Source organism: Chaetodon trifascialis, chromosome 3 (genome assembly GCF_039877785.1).
Source record: "Chaetodon trifascialis isolate fChaTrf1 chromosome 3, fChaTrf1.hap1, whole genome shotgun sequence".
In the NCBI taxonomy this organism is placed as follows: domain Eukaryota; kingdom Metazoa; phylum Chordata; class Actinopteri; order Chaetodontiformes; family Chaetodontidae; genus Chaetodon; species Chaetodon trifascialis.
Window position 1 is genome coordinate 23419444 of NC_092058.1, and position 23688 is coordinate 23443131.

Below are 23688 nucleotides of genomic sequence, written 5' to 3' on the forward strand. Positions count from 1 at the left end.
ACAATCAGTTGCAACTAGCTTGTTAGTTACACAGAGGAGGAGAATGAGGTACTTCATTACTATGCAGACCCTCATTGGCTATTGCCACCTGTGAACATGAGATGGAAGATTTAATTGGTCAAGTAAGATGTCAATCAAGAGGTCTGAGTGCCGGAGCCACATAGACACCTCACCACATAACACATAACACATCACCTGCACATATGTGTTTACAGCAGTTATAATGAAGAAAATGCGGAAGATTAGCCCGTTGTCGGAAAATTTGAAATGATAAAAGAGCTTTCCTTTGATTATTATAGTATTTTGGACAAAATATTTTACTGGATTGAATTGTCTGGACCTTTGCCAATGTAACCACACAACTGTTTTGTTTTGTTTTGTTTTGTTTTGTTTTGTTTTGTTTTGTTTTGTTTTGTTTTGTTTTTTTTGGTGTGTTATCAATGGGTTGATTATTGTGAAACTTAATTGATAAGTTGCTCATTTTTAGAGTCATTTATTTGTTTGAGTTGCCATTGATAATGCCTGATGTTGTCAATGTATCTTGAAATGATTTGCATACATCAAATCACAGGAATTTTAGCTTTCCAACCATGTATGGCTATAGAGTACAGTAACTTAAACATAGCAGTTGTGTACATAGACAGGCAGACCCCTTCAGATATCCTTTTGAACGCAAAACAGCTTGTGAAAGTAGCATGAACACCATCCACCTACAAAGTTTCCAATTAAAGAAAGTTTGTGGAAGATACACTACAATATGGAAATATTGTAATGTTCTTTCTGACTGAATTACTTTTTTGTGGAAACACTGAGGGCATTCAAAGTCCAGGCTGCCCAACAAAATGATGGCATTGTTGGAATACAGTACTCCACTCGGTACTGAAAGAAGTGTTTCACCCACAATTTAAAACAATTCACACACATGTAAGTAAAACTTGGTCAGAAGAATTCTCACACTTCCTTTATTGTTCAGCATGGCAACCTTAGCACATTGTTCCTGGCCTAGATTCACTCTGCTGCTCTGTTTTGTTCTCCAATAAATCCTGAGAAAAATATTGAGGGTTTAACCTTGCTAGATGTTCAGCTCTCTTTACCAGCAATTCGCTAACGTTGCCTGCTGTTTGGTACAGGGCAGGTAAAGTGGGCTTTGTCAGAGCTTGCCCTCTGCAGCTGTTGGAAACAATGTGATGAGAGCAGTATGACTGAACCAAACAGTCATATTCATTAGTGATGCATGAGGCCTTGGATTTAATATCCACTGGTTTGTAATTCTAACTCAAGCTAGCTGTCTTAATAGCAAACTCAACTGTACATGTACCATAGTTGACACTAGCTGCAGTATAACTTTTTGACAAACAAACATTGCTCTTTGCTATCAGGTTGAATTCCTCCAGTGGTTATAATAGGCATCTCTGACAGTTTGGGCCTCGAGCTACTCTGAACCACATTCCAAAGTGGAAATACTTTGGTTTCATTCCTTCCAAGGAATTCCATGGTCGGGAGATGAATAGGGAAAGCTGGTTAGGTAATGACTAGTTAGGTAATTGGTATTTTTACTTTACTACTTTACTACAAACATAACGTAAATGTTTTTTTGTGAAAACTTTTACTTAACATATGAACCACTATCGCTAAAAACAGGCTTGGCACAGTGTATTTCAAGGTTAATTTGTTCATGAACATCATGAACATATAACATGACAAGTTCAGTCATGTTATTCAGTATGTTAATGTGCACTTAGAACAATTTCAAAACATTATATGAAAGTGGAATATTTTAGAAAAAAGTACACTTTAGGCTAGACTTTAGACTGCTTCTTTATTGATCCCAATTTGGGAAATTATTTTGTAAGCAAGTTTTGTAAGGAAATTATTGTGTAAGTAAGTATTTTGTAAGTAAGAGGTTAACATAGCAAATAATATACAGTACTGCAAGGTTTTAAGAAAATTAGATTGAACTGAATAATAGACTAAATGACATGTCAAGTTTTGCAGTGTAGAACACACCACCTATTCATGGAAGTTGTGTCTCATAAAACACTTTAATTAATAATTTGAAGTATTGTCTTCTAACACAGTCTCATATACTGCATACTATCCCATAAATGTGATATAAATATTCATGAATATTCATAAAATAGATTGATGGATCTGCTGTAGTTTTCACACAAAAAACAATTTTATTTATTTATTTATTTTACAAAAGGTACTGCCTACAATATGTTAGTGACCCCCTTTTTATAACTACAGGCAACAACTAACGATTAACAAAAATGTCTCTAATGGTTAGCAACCAGTTCTGAACAAGAAACATAAAAAAGACATATGAGATGGGAGAAAACTTCACTTCAGTACTCGGCTCTGAGTTATGGGAGATAAAGATGAAAAAATAGTTGATCAGTGCCTACAAAGCAATAGGTTGTTTGTAGTCAAGTGACGCAGATGACGTGTTAAATTCAGATGGAGGACAGAAAGTGAAAACTGCAATGAATGACATGGAGGAAAGTTCTTACTGTGCAATTTATATGAAATTACGAGAGAAAGGTAAAAACTGAAAATCAGAGCATAATGTTGGATGTGATCCTTAATGTTATGAAGAGAAGTGATTTTTCAACTGAACGGAAAGATTTGCTGCTATTGAGGCAGTCGATATAACCAACCACCTGCTCATTCAGACTCTACTCTCGAAACCAAATAAAAGCAAACAAAAGTATCCAGGCACTCAACTTTTTTGCTGCAGTTGGGTCCACAATCTCAGTATCATGTGCGTCGTTCTGTTTTTGCTAGGGGGCATAGCTTTTCTGTCCCGTAGATTAACCTAGCACGAGTGTTTAGCACTGCGGTGCTGGATGTTGATGTTTACATTAGGGTTGTTTGCTCTGTTAACTGCTCGAAAAGGTCCAGTGAACACCACTAAAGATGTGGATCATCGTGAAACAAGACGGTACATTATTTACATTCACCTGTCAACTGTTAACATCGATTTAGCAAGTGTTAGTCGTGTCGCTTGTAGACATGACTTTCAATCTATCACCCTAGATTTAAAACAATAGGTAATATTACAAAATTGCCACCATCATCCAACTTGGCTCCTCCCGACCGCAGACTAAGGTTGACAAGCCATTTTTTCAGCGTTTTCAGTGTTTCTTACATTTTTCACTGAACAACAACTTTTGGTACTTGATAAAAGTTGGCAGTTTCTTGGTTTGACTGTAAACAACTCAAAACACAGGTATTTTGAGTGCAAGTCACTTCCTGGCCTCCATCCGCATTTTATGCCACAACAAGAGTGCCATGATGTCACATGCAAACAAGCTACTGGGGGCAAAAGCTGCTGCGAGCCCTTGTTAGCATTTGAACCACATTTTAGCTTATCAATTTTATTCTTCATTTATGATAAACAATTATCATGATGTGCAGGACTAATATAATTAGTCAATGGACCAAGTATAATATATAGTGCATACAAAAAGTTTTCAAGTTTGACACATTATATTATGTTTTAGAATCATCTTAAAAAGTATTCTAATCTTTATTTAATTTCATCAATCTACGCCCAACACAACTAAAAGCAAAAACAAAACGAAAAGGTTTTTGGAATGCTTTATAAATTTATTCAAAATAAAAGACTGAAATAGCTTATTTACATTCAGACCCTTAATTATAACACTCACAAATAATCTCTGGTGCATCCTACTTCTATTAATGGTCTTGAAATGCTTCTACAACTTGATTGTAGTCTACCTGTGCCTATATATAGTGCTTTGGTCATCAGCAAGGCCATATTTTTTATTTTAATTTATTTTTTTATTCTTTATTGGTACCCTGACCCACAGTTTAAAAAAAAAAAAAAGTTGCTTTTGATGTCTCAGAATATGTCGGCTAGAAAAGATCAATAACAAGCTTATAAATGAAAACATTCCACTGAGAAAACTTATTTTTGAATTACTGGTATAAATCTAAAACAAAATGAGTGGATAAAAGAAAAAAAAATGAACAAAATAAATAAATGATGGTAATAATATAATGCTTAATAATTATACTTCTTATAGGTCAAAGATTTATTCCTTCATAAGAGCATGGGATAAAAATAATATCAATTTAAATATGTCTAGAAACAATTACTAATATGCAATAATATGCAACGCTGGATCCTTTAATGTTTAAATACCAATCTATATTTTCTTGCATTAATGGAACTTATATCACAATTTAAGCACTGTTAGATTAATTTTGTTCTGGCAAATTTCAAAGTTTTGCACTTTACTATGTGCCTTGCAAAGCAGCTTGATTTGCCTGATCACAGGATCACACAAGTACACATGGCATGAGAATCCATCTCTCCAGGCTTCAAGTTATGCACCTCTGGCTGCACGACAGTTGTTCAGACCAATCAGTGTCCTGTGAGGAACTACTGGCAGCTACAGGCATGGTTTGCATGTGACAACAGCTCAACGATTTGCTCAGATAGCGTAGATGCTGCTGCAGCATGAGTTATATCTGAACTGGAGAGCATTTCTTCATTGAAAGAGGAGCAAAGGACACTGAAGGCTTTTCTCCATGGAAAAGATTACTGTGGTCATTTGGTTGATCTGACTGGTTAAAGTTAACCCATGATAGACAGATGGTTCATCCAATCACCTGCCAAGCATTTTTTGAAAGTCGCTGCCCTTTTCCAAACAGTTTCTATTGACTTCCCAGACATGAATGAACAAACGATCTGACCTATCAGGTTCCTTTACTGCCAATACATTTTCAAATCTATGTTATCTCAGCACAGCTTAATTTTGAGTATGTCTGGTAATAAGCAGTCTAAACAATATTAAGTCATTAAGTTGACCAGTCTATGACAGCAGATTGTAGTTAGATTTATCAGTCACCTTGTATATGTTTGTCAAGTGATTCTCAGCTGTTCACCTAAAGGCCACCAAAATTAGAAGAATGCAAAACTATTGTGTACAATGAGGAACTGAAATGGCTCAGTCACATTAACAGATGTATTTGGACATGAGAGTTCAGCAATAATTGGGCAGTAAAGTAAGAAAAAAATATGCAGTCACTTTACAATGAGGTGCCTCACTGGGATGCTACAGATAGAAAGTGTCAGTATGGCTCGTGGCATTGGACAATGCTAACAGCCTTGCTCCTTCTCCTCCATACTAGAGCAAGAACTGTGGTGGCTGCTGCTGATGTTGTTCGAGCCATCTGGGGACATTGAGGACAGCAGGGGATCACTGGGGGAAATTGGTGACAGGGTGTTGTCCCTTACCAATTCCTTCATTTTACAGGTCCTGGAGTTTCCGTAGCGGTCAGGGTCTCCGTCTCCAGGAATCTGGTCAAAGGTGATGGTGCCGTTGTTGAGGTCCAGTGTAGTTGGTGGGGACATGTCAGGAGTCGAACTATGCTGGTAGAGATCTGAGGGGCAGTCGCTGAGGACGGGCTCCTGTTTAATGGCTCTCGCCATCAAATCTGACGTGCAGACAGATTGGGATGATACCACTGTAAGACCATTAGCACGGGCTTGGATCTCCAACTCCTATATGATCGTACAAATAAAAAAATCTGATGTAGACAATTCATTTCAATTTCAAAAGGTGCATATCTGCTGGGACACTGCAGAGTGTTTTGTAGCTGTCAGCTGCAGCGTTCTCACTAAATATTAGACTGATTTCAAAAATGAGAGCCCTGTGAGCTAAATGCCACTGTCAACATGCTAACATGCTCACTGTGACAATGCTGATGTAGATGAACATGTTGATGGTTTGCCAGTATAACATTACCATGTGCACATGGTAACATTTTTAACATTTAGCATGTTAGCATGTTAACATTTGCGAATTAACACAACACAACTGAGCTTGATGGGAATGTCCGTTTTTTGGTTTTGCAAACCAAACTATTGAATCAACTGAAAGGTTTCCAGATAAATCAGGAGATAAAGCAAAGTTATTACAATTCATGCAGTGTGGAAATGAACATGTGTACCAATAACTCATTATGTCATTTAACTCAAAACAACAAATACCATTGAGTCATTAATCTCTGAAACTTCATGGCAATTCATCCAGTAATTCCTGAGGTATTTCCTGAAATGTACTTAGCCATATAACACCAATATGACATTATTTTCAACTAACTACCTCTGCAACTGCTAACTTTAGCTTCTGGGGACTAGAGGAATACAGGAAATCTACCCAAATATGACAAAACTGTTTGTATTAGTGAAGTACTGTGCCCCTCTGGGCTCAGTTTACTCTATTAACCTACCTGTATACGAAGCATCAGATGACGGTTTGCGTGCTCCAGCTTCCTCTGTCTGCACTCAAGCTCCTTCGCTCTTTGCTGCTCCCTCTGTAGCCTCCTGATGTAGTCAACTGAGGCTTTCAGAATGGTGCCCTTATTCCACCGCATGTCTCTGGGGTATACAGGAGACAAAGGTCTACAGTCAGAGTCAGCTGACCAGCTGACCACAACAGCACAGGATTTTTCATGGCCCCTCTAAGCAAATAAGCCATTATACTTTCCGGAAAACTTGACGTGTGAAGAGGAGGCAATAGCAACAGAGTCAGTGAATAAACGATTGATGGATAGCACATGCACTCATAATTCAAAAAACACTTACGGATCATTTGACTTGGGTATCAAGGTTCCCAGCTCCTTGATGCGATCGTTTATGTTGAATCTCCGTCTACGTTCAACTAAAATTTGTCAAATAAAATTAGAAATAAATTGAGATTTTACACATAAATCAACTTTATTTAAACAAATAAAAAAAAAGAAATAAGCTAGTAGAAAGAAAAGCGAAAAACATATTTTTTTTAACTGAATACTGCTACTACTACTATTACTACTACTACTACCACTACTACTACTACTAGTAGTAGTATCTACTATCTCAGGAAATCAAGGTTGTTTTGGTATTTCATTGAAAATCTCTTAAACCCGATAAAATGCCTGGTCTTTCAGACTTTAAGTTGCCATTTTGCAGTAAAACTTTATTATGTAACCATGGCTACAGTCCTTGCGAAAATTAGCTAAGACGAATATACTCTAATTTGACTGACTCACTCAAGTTGTGGTTGTCTTTCTTCTGTCTCTCTTTAGCAAGGGCACGAACTTCAGCCTCTGTGAGTCAAAGACAAACGTGACTGTCAGCACATTTAGAGACATCCCAATTTCGGGTTTGGGTAATAAGGCACTAAGTCTATGAAATAAACAGAGTTACATTTTAATTAAAAGAATTCACATTTGAAACCTGTTCAGTTTACAGAATGCTGGATAATCACAGCCAGCAAGAAATGAGTTACATGTTCTACAGTAGGAAATAAAGCTGGCTTTATGTCAGTTAGCTTCTCGTATTCTGTAACTACAGCTGATTCATATTGTGTGCGATTTAGTTATACACAAAATACTGAACATACAGTTTCTGAAATTGATTGAATTGATTGAAGACATCTTTTACAGTTAAAAAACATCATGTGTTTGAACTTCTTCATTTTGCTTTGCTTACCTCCTGGAAAGCCCTCTGACCTTTGATAGTTTTCATACTGGCCACAGGATCCAGGCTTGTCCAGTACTTGCTTCATGCCAGGAGCTGGAGTAATTATTCGGCAAATAATTGACTTAATAGTATCTTGTGCATTTCCAAATTGCACACAATGTTGACAGTGGCCCATCATAATGCTCTCATTGTCTACATTCTAATGGATGAGTTGATTTTCCCCTCGATTAGGATTTAGTCATAATGAACAAAATAATTTACAATTTACACAAATACTGTATCAGATCTGAGACAAATAGAACTTGCAAACTTTTCTCTGTGTGCTTTTCAATCAGATTTGACTACCACATGAGGTTTACTTTGACAAGAGAGCTTGCTGAGAGTCAGTCATTAGTGACAGAAGTGTGCTAAATTGACTGTCAAATGATTTCACAGTTTGAATTCACAGCACTCACATTGTTCATGATTCCCACCTAAACTTAGCCTAGATGACAGCTAAGTCCAGTAAACCAACAGTAAAAAGAATGAACACTAATAATGTGGGATATGTGTTTCTCAGTAGTTTACCTGTGTATTCCCTCTTAATGTTGGGTGGACAGGAGTTGCTAATGGCGAGGCCAGGAAGTGGAAGACCTTGGTTGCCATACACATCAAGAAGGTTACCAGACACAGGCAGCTACGAAGTATTAAAGAATGTCATTCAGTCAGTGCACTCTTAAAGGGAACAACAGCCTTGTATATAAATTCAATTGTAAAACACAGTTATTAACAGATCATAATTCTTTATAAGCTTGCAGAGACTCCAGATGCATTCCTTTATATTCATATTTACAATACATACAGTATTGTATTGTATTGTATCCTGTTAAAGTGGGTGGGAGGCTTGAAAAATTACCTGGTTGTTAATTTGGAGTCCTGGATCCATAAGTCCAAGAACATCTTCATTGTAACTTGACTCCAAGCTAATAATGTCATCAATGACATCATCCATCTGTATAGCACAGAGCCACATTCGACTGAAGAATAATCACAGTTTATCAGAGTATCTGAACAAAATCATAGTGTCTGGTAATGATGTGCAGGTGTACCTCTTTCTCACAGTTGGAGCTGAGGGTGAGCAGGGCCATGGGACTGTTGGGGGCGCTGCTGCCAGGCCCGGGTGGCATGCCGTGCTCGGGGGGCTGGCTGGGGCACTGGCTGCCTGCTTTACCACCCAGGGTGGTGGACAGATACTGCCTGACCTGCTGCCTCTGAGCCTGCTGGATGTGGTATTTGGTGGGACTCTCCAGGTGGGACTGCACCTACATGAGCAAAACATAAAGATTAGAATCTGGGATGTCGGATTTGCTCTTTTATTTAGTATCGTATGCGCTATTTGTGTCGTAGATAAGAAACCAAGGACTAGGGATCACATATTTTGGTTACTTCATAAAAAGGAAATAGTTTGGATTTTGATTTTGTATACCTCTCTGAATGTGACACTGACAGTGTGATGTAAAATTTGTAAATCTCAGGACATTTTAGATTCGGTTTCATGGTCGATGCTTCTGTTTTAAATGTAAATCATAAGCTTAGTGTACAAGGTAACCGAAAGGAATCAAGTGTTAGTGCTGAGTTAGAGTTCAAACACAAATCTCTTTTATATTATACAAACCAATAGACATGAAAAGACCATTTAACTTTTCTAGGCTCGATACAGGCTGGCTCTGGAGCAATTATTGTGTATATGCTAAGTTGCAGAAATGTGTTGAAACCGCTCTCTCTCCTTACATCAGTCACCCTGCCACTGGCCCTCTCCACAGAAAGGGACACTGTGGAGCAGTGCAATAGTGGCACAGGATCTATGGCGAGTTAAAATTCATGCAGCAATATAAAAACGATTTTGCATTCATTAGCTTTGCTACGTTGCTGCTTAGGTCCCATGACATCAGTGCTTCTGAGCTATGTTTAGAAAGTGTGGCTAACAGTCAAGGCAGGATCATGACAACAGTTCATACTGTCAAAATAAATACTATTTCAACCACAATAAAGAAATTAAGCATTAGCTTCATGTTAAGACTCTATTTCAGTGCCTACATTTTTGTTTTTGGAATAATATTAAAGACAAAAAAAAACAAAAAAACAATCCATCTCACCTGATAGTGGCTGTATTCAAGCATCTCCAACATGTTGTTTGAGTGGTAATTGATCAGAATAATCTACAGTATATAATCCCTTTATTTGGTTAGCCTACACTGTGGACCGTAAACTAGTATGTGCAAATCTGAGGGCAGTCACTTGTCCTGCTTCATTTATCCGGGGCTTACAGCTCATTAGTTATGCAAGTTAAGGAATGGATGAGGACACTGAGACTCATCCTCCTTCTGTGTTGTTCCAGCTTAACTATGAATTTATGTCTTTATTGAGCCCATTTGACGTCACCACCTCCACAAAGAGGTCTTTTTACTGGTTGGCCAGTAGTCTGCGAACTGAAGCTTGCTTAAGGCCAACCAACGTTTAATCTTTAGTTCTGCTCATCTAGTATAAGACATTATTTGTTCTGAGCACCAGGAACACAATTGACACCACTGTTTCACTACAATCTAGCCATATGAAAACCCAAATGTATGGGATGTCAACCAACCCCACCCCATTTTGAGATTTTTAGAGGTTAATTACATTTCACTGTCAATTGTTATGCAGTCACATTTGCAGGGTAAAAATGATGAACAGCTTGATTTGAGAGACAAGTTTTTTCAGGCTTAAGGGCTCCAAGAAACATTCAATTTGGCTATCCAGATATGCTGTAGTCCAGCCTTGGTCAGTTCACTTTGTATCAAAAGCATTTGATATCAACCCTGATATTAATAGAGCAGCTGTCAAAGAGAGTTTTTTTATAGGGTTTATTTTTTCAAATTAGTTGATCATGGCACCAAGTGCAGTCAATGGTGCACTACAAGGGGCCCAGAGGGTCTAGCGAGGAACTGTGGAGGAACTGTAGCACTGTCGGAAACAATGGGATCATGACCAATATAGTGAGATGGAGTGAATCACAAAACAGTATCCCATCCAAACTTGGTTGTCCAAAGTGCTACAAGCTAGTATACAATATGATTCCTTCAATTATTCATTTTGAAGGTATATAACTAGTTTTAATTGTCGATTGTAAAGAGAAGTTCAATGGCATTAGGCAACAAGAACAGAAAAAAAGAGAAGTCAGTTAAGTTCCAGTAAAAGTGTACAATCCCTCATGAGAATTGGGTGCATCCACAAAGATTTGTATTGTGCTTTTTTTTTCTTTTTCAGTTTCTTATACATACTGTATCAACTTTAGTGTTTTGGGACAGGCCCTTGATGGCTTGTGGCTGCTCACACCGAATAACCCTTTTTTGAGGTGAAGACCCAAGATGACACACTGTTGTATGAGCCTGGTCTCATTCCCAGAGTGTCAAATACCAACGATTTGTCACGCCCTCTGTGTCTCATACAAGGTCCCTTCAGCATCTGTATGAGAGGGACCAGGCTTTCAGCTAACCCTACTGTAAAACCATCTGCGAGAAAAGCCAAAGCAAGGTGATGTAGAAGAAAGAGCAAGACAGTCCACAAGTGGGATGGATGGATGGGTCAAACAAATACGTGACTTTCATCCAGGAGACCGAGGTTCGTGTCCTGAGAGAAGTCAAAAGTGAAAATCTTTTCCCCGAACTTACGCAAGTAGTTTTAGTGCCTGCTCCTAACAAAACTGTGAGCATTTCACAACAGCAGAAAAGGCTTTCTGCAGGAAGGCTTTGTGCGTAGCTGGGATGATAATGTGTTGGACGGAGCAGTTGCCTGGTCTGTATTTCTGCAAACGATTTTACACTGGAGTTAATTGACAGCCCGCTGTGTCTCATACAAACGCTAAAAGGTACTTTGAGTCGCTGAGGGGCCCGACATGACATGACATGACATGACATGAGTGTTGGTATTTGACGCTCTGGGAATAAGAACCAGTTGGTTCACTGCATTAAATTCAGTGTGAACTTGGGCATCTTCATTTTTTTTTTTTTTTATTGTCTGTTTAACGATTGGAGGACATTTTGTCATCACAAAGAAAGTCTATTCATGTTGTGGATGAATAAAATGAATAAAGGAAATGAATAAAACGATTCAGTCAGGAAACATTCAAAATTTAATGAGTATGAATACATTTTTGTAATAGCTCATTGGGTTAGGGCTATTGTTATTTATTAAACAGATCTTCTGCAGGACAGCCTCCATATGCAGCTTGAACAAAGCAGGTAAGTGTGTCTGACGGAGGCTACTCTTCTATTCGGGCAATGCACTTTCTTCTTTACTGTTCTTGAGAGAGTTTGCTGAAGTGATGAGCTCTTGCTAGCACGCCACCTCGCTCTCTCTTGTTTCAACATGACTTCGTGTGTGTGAGAGAGAGACACCTAAACATAGCAGCATAGTTTTGTTTCTGCCTTCACTGGTGGGCAAAACCTTGATATTTTAATGAATTCCTTCCACATTTTGTTAACTGTAAAACAATTCCCCGTTTCACAGTTGATTCTTGTTTTTTATTATCAAGTGCTGCGATTCTGTCTGTGTTTTTTCCACTTTTGTGGAGATTGTTTTTAGTGGACGTTGAAGGGAGCAGCATTATTCTCTAATTTGTTTGGTTTACAAAACTTTTGGTTTAGAAATTAAGACAAGTATTGGTGCATGAGTAGGGGCAAGACTCAGGTTGATTTTTAATATAGTTATGTTGAATAAATGGATTTCTATTTTCAACTCGTGTGTTTTCTCCTTCTTTGTCCAGCCTTCAGCCGGGTCGTGACACAAAAGATTCTAAATATGTGTGTTTATTAAGTGAATTTAAAGTAACTGATCACATCTAGGAGTAATACAGGACTAAAACATAAAATGTGAATTTTATGGCTCTTTGTCCACACAGTGAATGTATTATTATTTATAGGATAAATGGATAAAAGACTCCATTTGAAAATCACCACCTATCATTTGTGTTTACTTAAAATTTTTATTTTGTTCATGACTTATTTGTTTCAAGTCTCACAGTAACATTGGATACATTGTGTGTATGCTTTTGTGCCATGGACACTATAATTGTCGCTTTTTAGGCTGTAATTGATACTCATAAAATCAATCTCATGGCAAATTCTTTTCAATTTGAGCTTTTATTTAACAATTGAGTATATTGTTACAGTGTTGCCAATTATGAATGTTAGATGCATGTTTTCGGCTTGTTTTTAGGAACTGCACTAAGGAAAAGTCCTGTTAGCTGTGTAATAAGCATTAAATTGATTGATGTGAATCTGTTCTTACAAGCAAAGCACGCAAAGCAGAAAAAGTTGCACTGCACTGAAAGATGCTTTTTTTTTTTTTTTTAACTTTTTTTTTGCTTCTTTATTTATGATAGTGAACTACTCCCGTCAAACATTTACCAAAGGAATTGAGCCTCTTATCAGGATCCTCACATGTGCACTATCAGTCGTGCAGCTAATTAATGCAAATGTCTGCCGCTGCATCCCGTGTTACGCTGCTGAAACACATAGGATCACGTCTTTGTCTGAATTATTGGAAACTCAGTCAGAGCTGAAGAGGTGAACACAAACACAGGGGATGTGCCCTCTGGCTGGATAGAGCCTTATACGATAAAACAGAGAGAGCATTCTTTGTAAACTCATAGTAGAGTGTTTCTTTGTCTCCCCTCTGCAGTGTGGCCTTTTCCTTTAGCCAAACCTTTGGGTTAAGAAGGAACTTTTAACAAGGGATGTATTTCATTTATCCCTACAGCAAGCCAATCTCTCACTTTATTTATAGACTCTTTGTGAGACAGAGGTTTATTACCTTCTCAAGGAAAGCACATGGGTCGATGTTTTAGACTCATGCCTTGAGGACCAGTAACATTTCGAGAGAAAGTCATCACTCTTTGACCCCTGAAAAGAAGCAGAGCCATTCATATCTCATAACCAGCTCCACCCTGTTACTTACTTCCTTGGCAACCAGTCACACTCAAGGGCATTTTGTCAAAGGAGTAACATTTACTGTTTGCTAATACTGTATTTAAGGGGAAGGTTATGGTAGAGCTACTGATTACTGCCTTTTTAAATCACATCAGAACGAACACAAGTCAATAAAACAAGTGCACAGTGGAGGGATAGATAAGTACTAAGTTGACAAAATCTGGATGTTACTCAGCATGTAATTATATCACAGTGAACACTGCGAAATATTTTTTCATACAAAAACATAGTGATGATAGAAATACCTCATCACTAAATCATTAAAATGACATATTATTGACATCCTGCACTTCAATCCAAGCAATTTCCAAACACAAAATGGCTTGTGTGCACACAATGTCAGTTATCATAACAGAAACACAGACGGTGCTTCACAGGGCAGGCTGATTCTGGTTCAGTTCTTTTCAGCTCACAACTTGTTGCCAACCAGATTCCCTGGCTGTTTTCATCTAAGCTGAATCATTTGATATCCAGTTATCGGTGGTGGTGGAAAAAGCCAACGTGAGCTGAGGGGATAAATAGACAATATAACCATTATCCAATAACTGCTGAATACAAGCCATACACAGCTGTTTCAGACTGCAGCAGCTCTTCATGAATGACTGCACGTGTACATGAAGACCTGTATCCTTGGTGATTACGTTGTGTACAATGCACCCATTAGCATCTGTAGGAACCAATATACAAATTTAAATGTATATTTATTTCATGCCAATGAATGATGACATTAACAGAAAGCTGCAGTTTGTGAGATGAACAGCAGTGCAAATATGCTTGGAGAGAAATTACAAATTTCGGGGGCCGACCCAGGACACACTGGAGAGATTATGTCTCTCTGCTGGCCTGCCTTGGGATCCCTCAGCAGGAGCTGGTGGAAGTGATGTGGGAGAGGGCTGTCTGGGCTGCCTTGCTGAGGCTGCTGCCTCCGTGACGGACCCGGATAAGTGGAAGATGACAAATACAAATACAAGCAATTACAAATGCTTTCTGACAGTGTAAAAGTTGCAAGATCAATGTCTTTAGTGTCACCCTTATCAACATCTATGGAGAGCAGATACACAGAGTGGCAGGTTTTCCTGTCACTGTAAAAATGCTCTCTAAGTTCTGATACTTCACTCAAGCCCACACATCACATAAAAACACAAGCCATATCACTGGGTCAGCATATTTCCACTGTCACACAAAATTACAAATTGGACTTCCCCTGTCACAAACCATTGTGAATAATGTTTCTGTAAATCAACAATCAAGACTTGTCCAGACATTTGGTGCCACAGTCTTCAGGGGCCCATCAAGGATATTATCATCACATGTGACAGAGTGACTGAAGATACTACTATTAGGTTTGCCTAATGTGAGTGGAGGACACATGAGCCTGGCAATTACTGCACATGTGTGCAGATGAAAGCGACCCTGTGGAAAACTTTTCCTCAGAATCCAGTTTGAACATTAGAAGCACTGCAAAGTAATTTCATCATTTCATCATATTCAAGCTGTAGGAATGAAAGATTTATGTGCATTTGGTGTCTAAAGTGCATTTAACTACAGAATGGGAAGATCAGTCAAATGAAAAAATGCAATTTCTGAGTTCTAATCTTGCGTCCCTTTGTTCATATGTCAAAAAAGTAAATCAATATTTTTTTTCCCTTTGTGTAAGATTGTGTTAAAATATTTTTGATTGCTCATCTTGAACTCAGCAGCATACACAATTTAGTAAATACTGTAACTCACACAGTGGGACTGCATTAGCAGTGAGGCGACAGAAATGCTTGTTGTTTCTGTAGAGGGACCAAAGAAAAATCTGTTACAATTGCTCCGACGATGACTCCTGACAGTTAAACCTGAAAAACTCTCACTTAATCTGCCACACGATCATGACTATAACACGTCTGCACAGTATTTAATCCCCCCCAAAAATATTGGATAAATCCAAATATCAAGAATGACCAAACTGTAATTCATCCTGAGAAGGACAATAATGCCTGTGATTGATTTTATAACATGCAATAGTTGTTGAGAAATTTCAGTCAAACCCATGAATGTCAACTTCATGATGGTGGTAGAGGAAAAGTCACAGGATTAATAAAGTCAGTAGGCTTCAGTATCTGGAGCCAAGAATATTTGTGCAAAACTTCACCTAGATGAGAAAACTGACAGCAAGCTTATGTCTGTATGGTAACCAACACAGCTCAGCTTAGATTTAGTTAGCATAAGGACTGGAAACAGGAGGGAAACAGCGAGCCTGCCTCTGACTGAAGGTAACAGTCAGAGTAATAATCTTTAATAATGTAATAATGGGAACATGTGTATACTGAACAGAGGAGGGTACATACTGGACCTTTGGAGGACACCATGTGTCAATTTTTTATGTTCAGATATGCAATCACTGATCAACACAAAGTAGTCCCTGTCCTTCAAATAGGAATCAAGCCAGTTTAGCACTGTGCCAAAAAGTCCCACCCAGATTTTCAGTCTGTCTAGTAATATACTGTGGTCAACCGTGTCGAATGCAGCACTGAGATCTAATAATACCACCAAGACTGAAGCTTTTCCACTGTCTGTGTTTAAGTGGATATCATTAAGACCTTAACAAGAGCTGTCTCAGTGCTATGTGCTCAAAATCCTCACTGGAAAACATCAAAACAAGTGTTTAGGGCCAAGAGGGTGTTGAGCTGTTGAAAAAGAGCCTTTTGAGTAATTTCTACTGTGCCTGTACTTGTTCATTACTATGTTGTCTACATTATTCATGTTTAAGAATTCCTTGAAAAATAAGTGTTGACTGTTTTAAGATGATCTGATGCCATGCAAAAGCACAAAAAGCCTTCAGGGGGAATACCAAGGCAGCAGGAACTGACTGTCGACTTTTCAGACTCTTCATTACATGGCAAATTCATTGTATGATTTGGTGGATAAATGTTGAGGAGCTACTGACACAGGAGGGTTTGTTTGCCAGTCGACAGTGACAAATAAAACATTCCTTTTATTGCTTTTGGCAACTATATCAGAGAAGGACTGCCTTGCATTTTTGTATTAGAAATACAATGTCTGTCTTTATAGATGTCATAGTCCACCCGAAAGTTGTTTTTCAGTCTGTGTTCAGCTTTTCAAAACACTCCTCTATTATTTTTACCAGGCTTTTTCTCATCAGATCTTCACCATCATATTGCGCTCATCATTTTAGTACAACATACACAAAGCCTGAATAAATAATTTGCTAGCATTTTTACAGTTTTGCGATTAACAAGCTCCAGAGATGATTAAGTGTGCCCCTTATTGTGTGTGGGCTCCGTCATGTGCTGAGTCAGTCCATGGTTGCACATCATAGTCATCAGTGAATCAAAGTCATCAACAAATTTTGCACAAAAGTGAATCTCACCAGCCAAGGCAGGAGAGAGCTGTTTCAGCAAGATTGGTGTTACAGAATGTGCATAGCTGGGGCAGAAGCAGACGATGTGGTGGTGATCTGGGGATGAATTTAATTCCAGCATTCACCAGCATTTCCATTTTATCTGTGAATCCCAAAAGAGGTAAAGCAGGGGAGAGGGTAAGAGAAGGGGAATTAGGAAGCTGATCCATGAGCTGGTTGTCAACACGTGACACCAAGGCTGTGCTAATAAGAGAGATTTTGAGTTGAACGACTACTTGAGTTCCTCCATCGCCTCAAGGAAATAGATTTTGGTCTTTTGCCTAATGCCCTTAGTAACAATTCTCTATAGCAAACAGCAGCTACAGCAGAGACAGGCCTTTCCATCAAGAGGAGGAGCTTGGGACAAAGAGATGTCTTCTCTTCTCCTTACCCTGTGGCAACAGGGTAACATGAGCAAGAATGTAACATCCTCTTCCAAGAATGAGACACATTGTCCAGTCTGTGTGAGATAAGGAATATGCACTTGCTTAAGTGACCAACAATGGAGCTTAATTTAGCATCTACATAAACACACAGAGCCTCGTTATCATGCAAAGTGAGAGCATATGCAGCCAGCCAAGCTTGCTCCAACAGGGTGAAACGGTTCAAATGTGTCAACAAGACATTGCATGTTTTCAACGAACAGCACGGGTAGAGGTCACACAAGCCATCACATTTAACGGATTAAGTGCAGCACAAAAAGTAAAATCTGTACATTTTAAGTAAGGAGAACAAAGTCTTGCAGTGGATTCTGAAACTTGTGCAGACATGTCTTACTTTTTGAAAGCCTTATCTTGAAACATCAATTGGCTACTAGAAACTGAGAACAGAGTACTAGGTATACTCTGATGAGTTTAATAAACAAGCTCTTTTAGCTCAGCTTCAGCCGAGTCTGAGACCTCAGAATGAAAGAGAACAAAGATGTAGCATTATTCAGCTCAATGTGCCTGGAGTTTGAGGAAAAGGTCAGTATAAACCACGGAGGTCTGCACGTGGAGTTGAATCTGATGATTTTTAAAAGTCAGGACTCTTGTGGGCCATCTAATACATGACTGTCTTTGATCCTAGTTTTAAAAGTCAAGACTTGCCCCTCAACGTTTCTCTTTTAAAAAAAGGTACATACAGAAATAAGGATGACGAATACAGAAACAAGACACATTATCTGTCATCTCTTCTTTAATATGTGTAGTTATAATACAAGTGGAGTTAAAGGTGTAAGCTTTACTCAACTACTGTAATTGCTGCCACTATCACTAAAGTGTCCATAAAGACAGTAAAGATTGGAACTGAAACTGCACAACAGTTTTAATACAAGTGTACTGACTAAAATGACTGAATACAGAAGTTGTGTTCGGCATAGACAATTAAAATGAAAACAATGTAAACGGAAGCATTTAATCATCCCATACGAGTAGAATGACACTGAAGCACACACCACATACTGGAACACTGAATCACCATCAACACGGACATATAACCATATAATGTTAATGTGGCTAATGTGGTAGCAAAATAGATGCCTAGTTATGGATCAACATCGCACAGTTCCTCAATAAGAAGCAGTGTCCTGTTAACAAATCTCAAGGCAAATGAGTAGAATGCGTCTGCACTGCTATTTAACTCGATTCCAAGAGAGGGCGCTGTCTTTATTCAGATTGGACTGAAAGCCTCGAGTTGACTCTTGCTCACCTCAAGTGACAAGATAGTAAGTTGCAGTTGCGATAACAGAATCATGAGTTAGGATGAAAGTTTCCAAAAATCTGAGAGTAGCTTAAGGAATACAACATCAGGTAACATTTTTCAACCAAGCATGCTCACTATGCCACCTTGGCATCACAGGAAAGAGAAGAGAAAGCCTTGAAATTGTCTTCCAACTTAATTGCCAAGCAGAATTTTTTTTAAGCATTCAACTATCCAATAGTCAGCACCAAAAGTCAGTTACATGCTGTCATACAAGCTCTCAAAACAAAGCAAGCCTTTCTCTGATGCTTCGAGCTTTCTACTGAAGTGTCAAGAAGAGCAGCAGGCTTAACATATTTTTCATTTGTCCTGGATGGGAGCATTGATATCAAAGATACCACCCAGCTCTTATCTCCATTTGAGGGATTAAATGACAGTATTGAAGCAGTGGGATAATTTCTTGCAGTGGAATCGATTACAGATTGGACCTCTATGAGAGGGTGTCAGGATGCTTGAAGGAACTGAGTCTGCCATGGAATAAACTGAATGTGGTCACTGATGGATCTGTGAACCTCACAGGGAGGAACATCAGGCTTCTGCGAGGGATACACCACTGGTTAAGAGAGGACAACCCCAGCGCAGATTAGATCTTCCTACACTGCATCCCTGTGCAAAGCTGTGTTGTGTGTTGTAACTTAATCATGTTACTAAAATGGTGGTGAAACTCGAGACCTTTATCTGGGCTAGAGGGCTTAACATGGCTATTTCATACAGCTGCTGGAGGAAAGTAAGACAGAACACACAGTCGTGAACTCAAATGTTGGCTGGCTGAGCGAGGGAAGGGAGTTTCGCTGAGTGTGGGAGATGAGAGGAGAGATAGGGACGTTTACGGTGACTGTCAATAAAGCTTGATGAGCTTGTGGAGCTGCAAGTGTGTGCCATTGCATTCAGGGTGGATGTAGTCAACCTCAATCTGAAGTTGTAGGGGAAGAAGGTGTTCGTGGATGAGCTGTATTCATGTGTGAACATTCAAAGCCAGGCTGACCCTGTTTCCCGGGCAAATAACCAACAAGTCCTTCACACATCTCCCAGAGCTGCCTACGCAGGATGTGCCACCCTGACACACCAACAGATACACCACTACTCTCACAGACCTCGACACTGAGTTCAACCGACGTTCAAGGTTGCAAGGATTTGATCGAGAACTGGAGCTCTTGGATGTACAACTTGAACTGACTGACAAAACAGACATCCACACTGGACAGCTGAAAACGGATCATTTTGTTTGGCTCCACATATGTGTGCAAACAAACCTCTCTGTGATGAACAACTACAGCTACTACAATGTGACACCAAGAACACATCTACAGTACACATCTAATGGATTTACATCTGCCCTCTCTGCTGCATATTTCAGTTCATCAGATATGATGCCAGACGTTGATGGTCTTGCAAAGAGAGTTGTTCCATTTGGCTAAATTACATGGGTAGACAAAGCTTTTCATGTTGCCTTCATTGTCACGTCTACCAATTTATGTAGTTCAACACAATTTAGCACAATGTGTTTCATGTTTCAGTTTGGTCGTCCAGTATATTGGTCGCTTACCCTTAAGCCAGTTTGGTGTCCTTCATCTTTAGCTACAGTATGTAGAAAACTCACCTGGTTTTATTTATTTATTTCTACAGGTTTTTTCATAAATGAATTAATTTAACGAGACCTTGTTTCCATATCCTTGTTTTCCATTATCCATATGGATTCTATTTTATAAATGGTGTGAAGTGTGTGAGGGGGTTAGTTACTGGAGACAGGAGTAGATTTGTTTAGAAAACACTTTTAGTGGATGAAATATAGTTTATTGCATTTTTATGTTTCTCAAAATGTGTCTGAAAGCTTCACCTAACAATGTAGCAAAAATTGTGGCACCTTGGTCACATGAACAGGTCTTTAAAAAAAATCTGTTATACATTTGTCATACATTTGTTGAAGTTAGAAAACAAAATCTTGCAAATCTAATCTGCAACCTCTGCTTGCAGATTACTAAATCCAATATTCACTTTCTTGTAGCACTGATCTTCATCTCCTCAGAGAAATATGTGTCCCTTTAGCTGCTAAATGCTGCACTATGGTCACCAGCTGGGCACTAACTGTGTCTGTCTGCTGTTTGGTGCTGAACAGGTAGTGTGCAGTGGGTTGTTAGAGCTCTCTCAGTGAAATCAGCTGTCTGTTGCAGTTGAAAAGCTCACTATGAGAGTGATGAGAGGGAACTAAATCAGTAATCAAGCCAAAGACACGGGCTGAAAGACTGTACAAAGACCAAAAGACATATAAAGACATATTATTACTAGTACTGTCAATCGATTAAAATATTTAATCGTGATTAATCTCATGAATGTCATAGTTGATTCACGATTAATCGCAAATTAATCGCACATTTTCATCTATTCTAAATGTCCCTTGAATTATCATTTTAATAGTTATCAATATGGAAAAGTGGATAGGCTTGCTTTGTGTAGTGTTTTCTTTCACACTAACATTCTCACTTTGAGCAGTCATTCACATTTGAATGAATCAAATCTCACACAATTTAACACTGTCAATAAACAGATGACAAAAAAATAAATACTTGGTTACAAAAAAGCCCCTTCAACAACCCTTTCTAAGGGATCAAAACAGGATGATACAAGATAAAGTTACAAAGTGCACATCATTGTAAACTAGGACTCAGCCTGTAGTGCAGTTAAACCATGGCTTAAACTTTCCTTTCTTAAGTTTCCTTTGAACATACTAGCAGCCTGGTTTTGACAAGGAGGCGATGGAGAATTCGCATTCGCCGTTTGTTTGGCCATCAAGTGGTATTTCAGACTGGAAGTGCTATGGTGATAACTCAGTTCACACCGACAATACACACAGATAACTTTGGTCCTGTCAGTCGACCCATCTGGCAACTTTTTGAAACTAAACTTTCCATTCACAATCTTGTTCGCTGCCAATTTGGCATTTTGCGCTTGACATCCACACAAACCAGTAGCCTACTCTTTCACAGCTAGCGAGCAGACAAGAGCAAACACGTGCGTTGAGTATGCTTATTGTATCGTCTCCAGTTTACAACCGGATCCTGTAGTTTTTCTTATGTTACTAGCAGTGGCCACAGCTTATAAAAAACTAGAAGTTCACTAGGTCACAAAGAGTGTTAATCGCGCGATAAAAAAAATGACGTCGTTAAAATTGATTTGCGTTAACATGTTAATGATGCAATATTTTTGACAGCACTAATAATTACAAAGACAAAATATTATGCTATTAGCTTTGTTCATTTTCATTCCTCTTAGAACTAGGAGCCACAAAAATGGTAAGCATGGCAGGTGCAGTGGCCACTGTGGCTTTAGGTTAAACTCATTTCTTTGCGAGCTTTTACTGTTGAGACTGATGTCTGATTAATGAATATTATTTTACTGTAAATGAGTTCAAGATTCAAGCAGACTTACGAGATTGTGTGTGTGATCAAACTCTGCCAGCCTTTTGTCTTGATCCCTGAGCTGCTTTTTCACTTCATTCTCACAGGGGTCAGAGGTAAACTGGCTAATTAAGGGTCCCCCTCCCCCTTTGGACAAGCTCATCTGAGCTTTATGTTTTCACTTTCATGGTCCAGGAGCTCTGCCTGGTACTTCTAAGCTAATTTTGCCTTGCCTTCATGGCTTTGATAATCCACAGACAGGTTAGGTTCAAATTGTCAAAGAGCGTTTGCCCAGAAAACTCAGATCATTGTCTAAACTCTTCACAATGGAAATTGTGAAGAGATGTAAAGAGAAGCTCTTTTAGAATAACCAACAGAAGAGAAAACAACATCTTTCTATTCCCACCAAAACATCAGCACTGAGATAGTATTAACAAGGAAAAGCAGTGAAGTATTTTTCTGTTTTGGCACAAAACCATGTGAAAATAGCAACACATGCTAAGTAACACTGTGACAGGATTTGATTTTCATGCTGAGACGACTTGAATTGCTACAGTGCAAAAGAATTATGTGAATCTATCGATGAATACACTGATGCGTCAAACCTATTTCACACACACAAGTCGACAGCTGATATCATTCATGACCTTAAAAGAACATCTCCATCACCCAGTGGCAGAAACGTCACACCTATCTTGCAGAATATCAGACTTAATGATACCACAAGCATATCTGTGATAATTGGCAGAAATAATAGAGATTTCCTTCACTTGTAGGCATAGAAAATCTGTAAATCCAAAGCAGACAACTACATTTGACATGTCTGACAGTTGGAATTTTCTCTCTATGCTTTTGACAAATTAAAAAAAATCCTGAAGGGGTGAAAACTGCTACGTGGTCCTGATCTTAAAAATCCTCAAAATGCAGTGTTCTATGTAGTCAAGACACTGTAGAAATGATCTGATGCTGATATCTAAGAGTTTTTAAACTCTTTCTCTCCCAAAAACCTTTTATCATCTTCATACTCTCGTGTTTTTAGGGTCCATTTGTCCATAGCAGGAATGAAATGAATGAAAACATGTCAGTGTAGTGGAGCAAATAGGATTAAATGTGTTGAATGCCAAATGTCTGGAAACAGGAATTCTGTCAAGAGATAATCCCCCCTATGGACTTACCACAGTGTCTCAGGAGCTGACACAGACTGAAGAATTTCTGAAGCAGAAGTCCATAATCATGTTGAGTTTGTGGTTTAAAGAAATGGAAAATGTATAATCCAGTTTGGAATATGTGGAATCAAGGATCCACGGGCGAGTTTCCATCCCCATGAGTACTGCAGAACATTTTCATCCCTCATATTAGTGCTGCCGCGTAAACAGGTACACCAGCGTGCTTACCTTGAGAACTTCCATGGGTGGCTGGCTCACAGCAGGCCGGCCTCGGGGAGGCGTGATATGGGTGGTGGAGGTGCGTTGGGTGCTGTGGTGCAGAAGGTTCCTGGTCCTCCTGTCTCGGTCCTCCCTGCGCTCTTGACCCTGGAGATGGGCAGACACCGGCTGCTGTCGGAGCCGGACCTGTGACGTCATGGTCGGTAGAGGGTGGGAACTCCCAAGGCGCTTGTACAGGCCAGTCAGGTCCGAG

General features: G+C 39.0%; 1 protein-coding gene across 1 annotated transcript; it reads right to left on the minus strand.

Moving 5' to 3' along the window:
* Positions 1-3596: 3596 nt before the first annotated feature.
* mitfa (melanocyte inducing transcription factor a) lies at positions 3597-23688 on the minus strand. Its single transcript, XM_070958554.1, has 9 exons — positions 23445-23688; positions 8590-8802; positions 8397-8492; positions 8069-8177; positions 7511-7594; positions 7069-7125; positions 6623-6698; positions 6268-6415; positions 3597-5536 (listed from the first exon to the last, which is right to left on the minus strand). Exons 1-9 carry the CDS (start codon positions 23631-23633, stop codon positions 5132-5134), a joined length of 1377 nt encoding a protein of 458 aa, XP_070814655.1. The 5' UTR covers positions 23634-23688; the 3' UTR covers positions 3597-5131.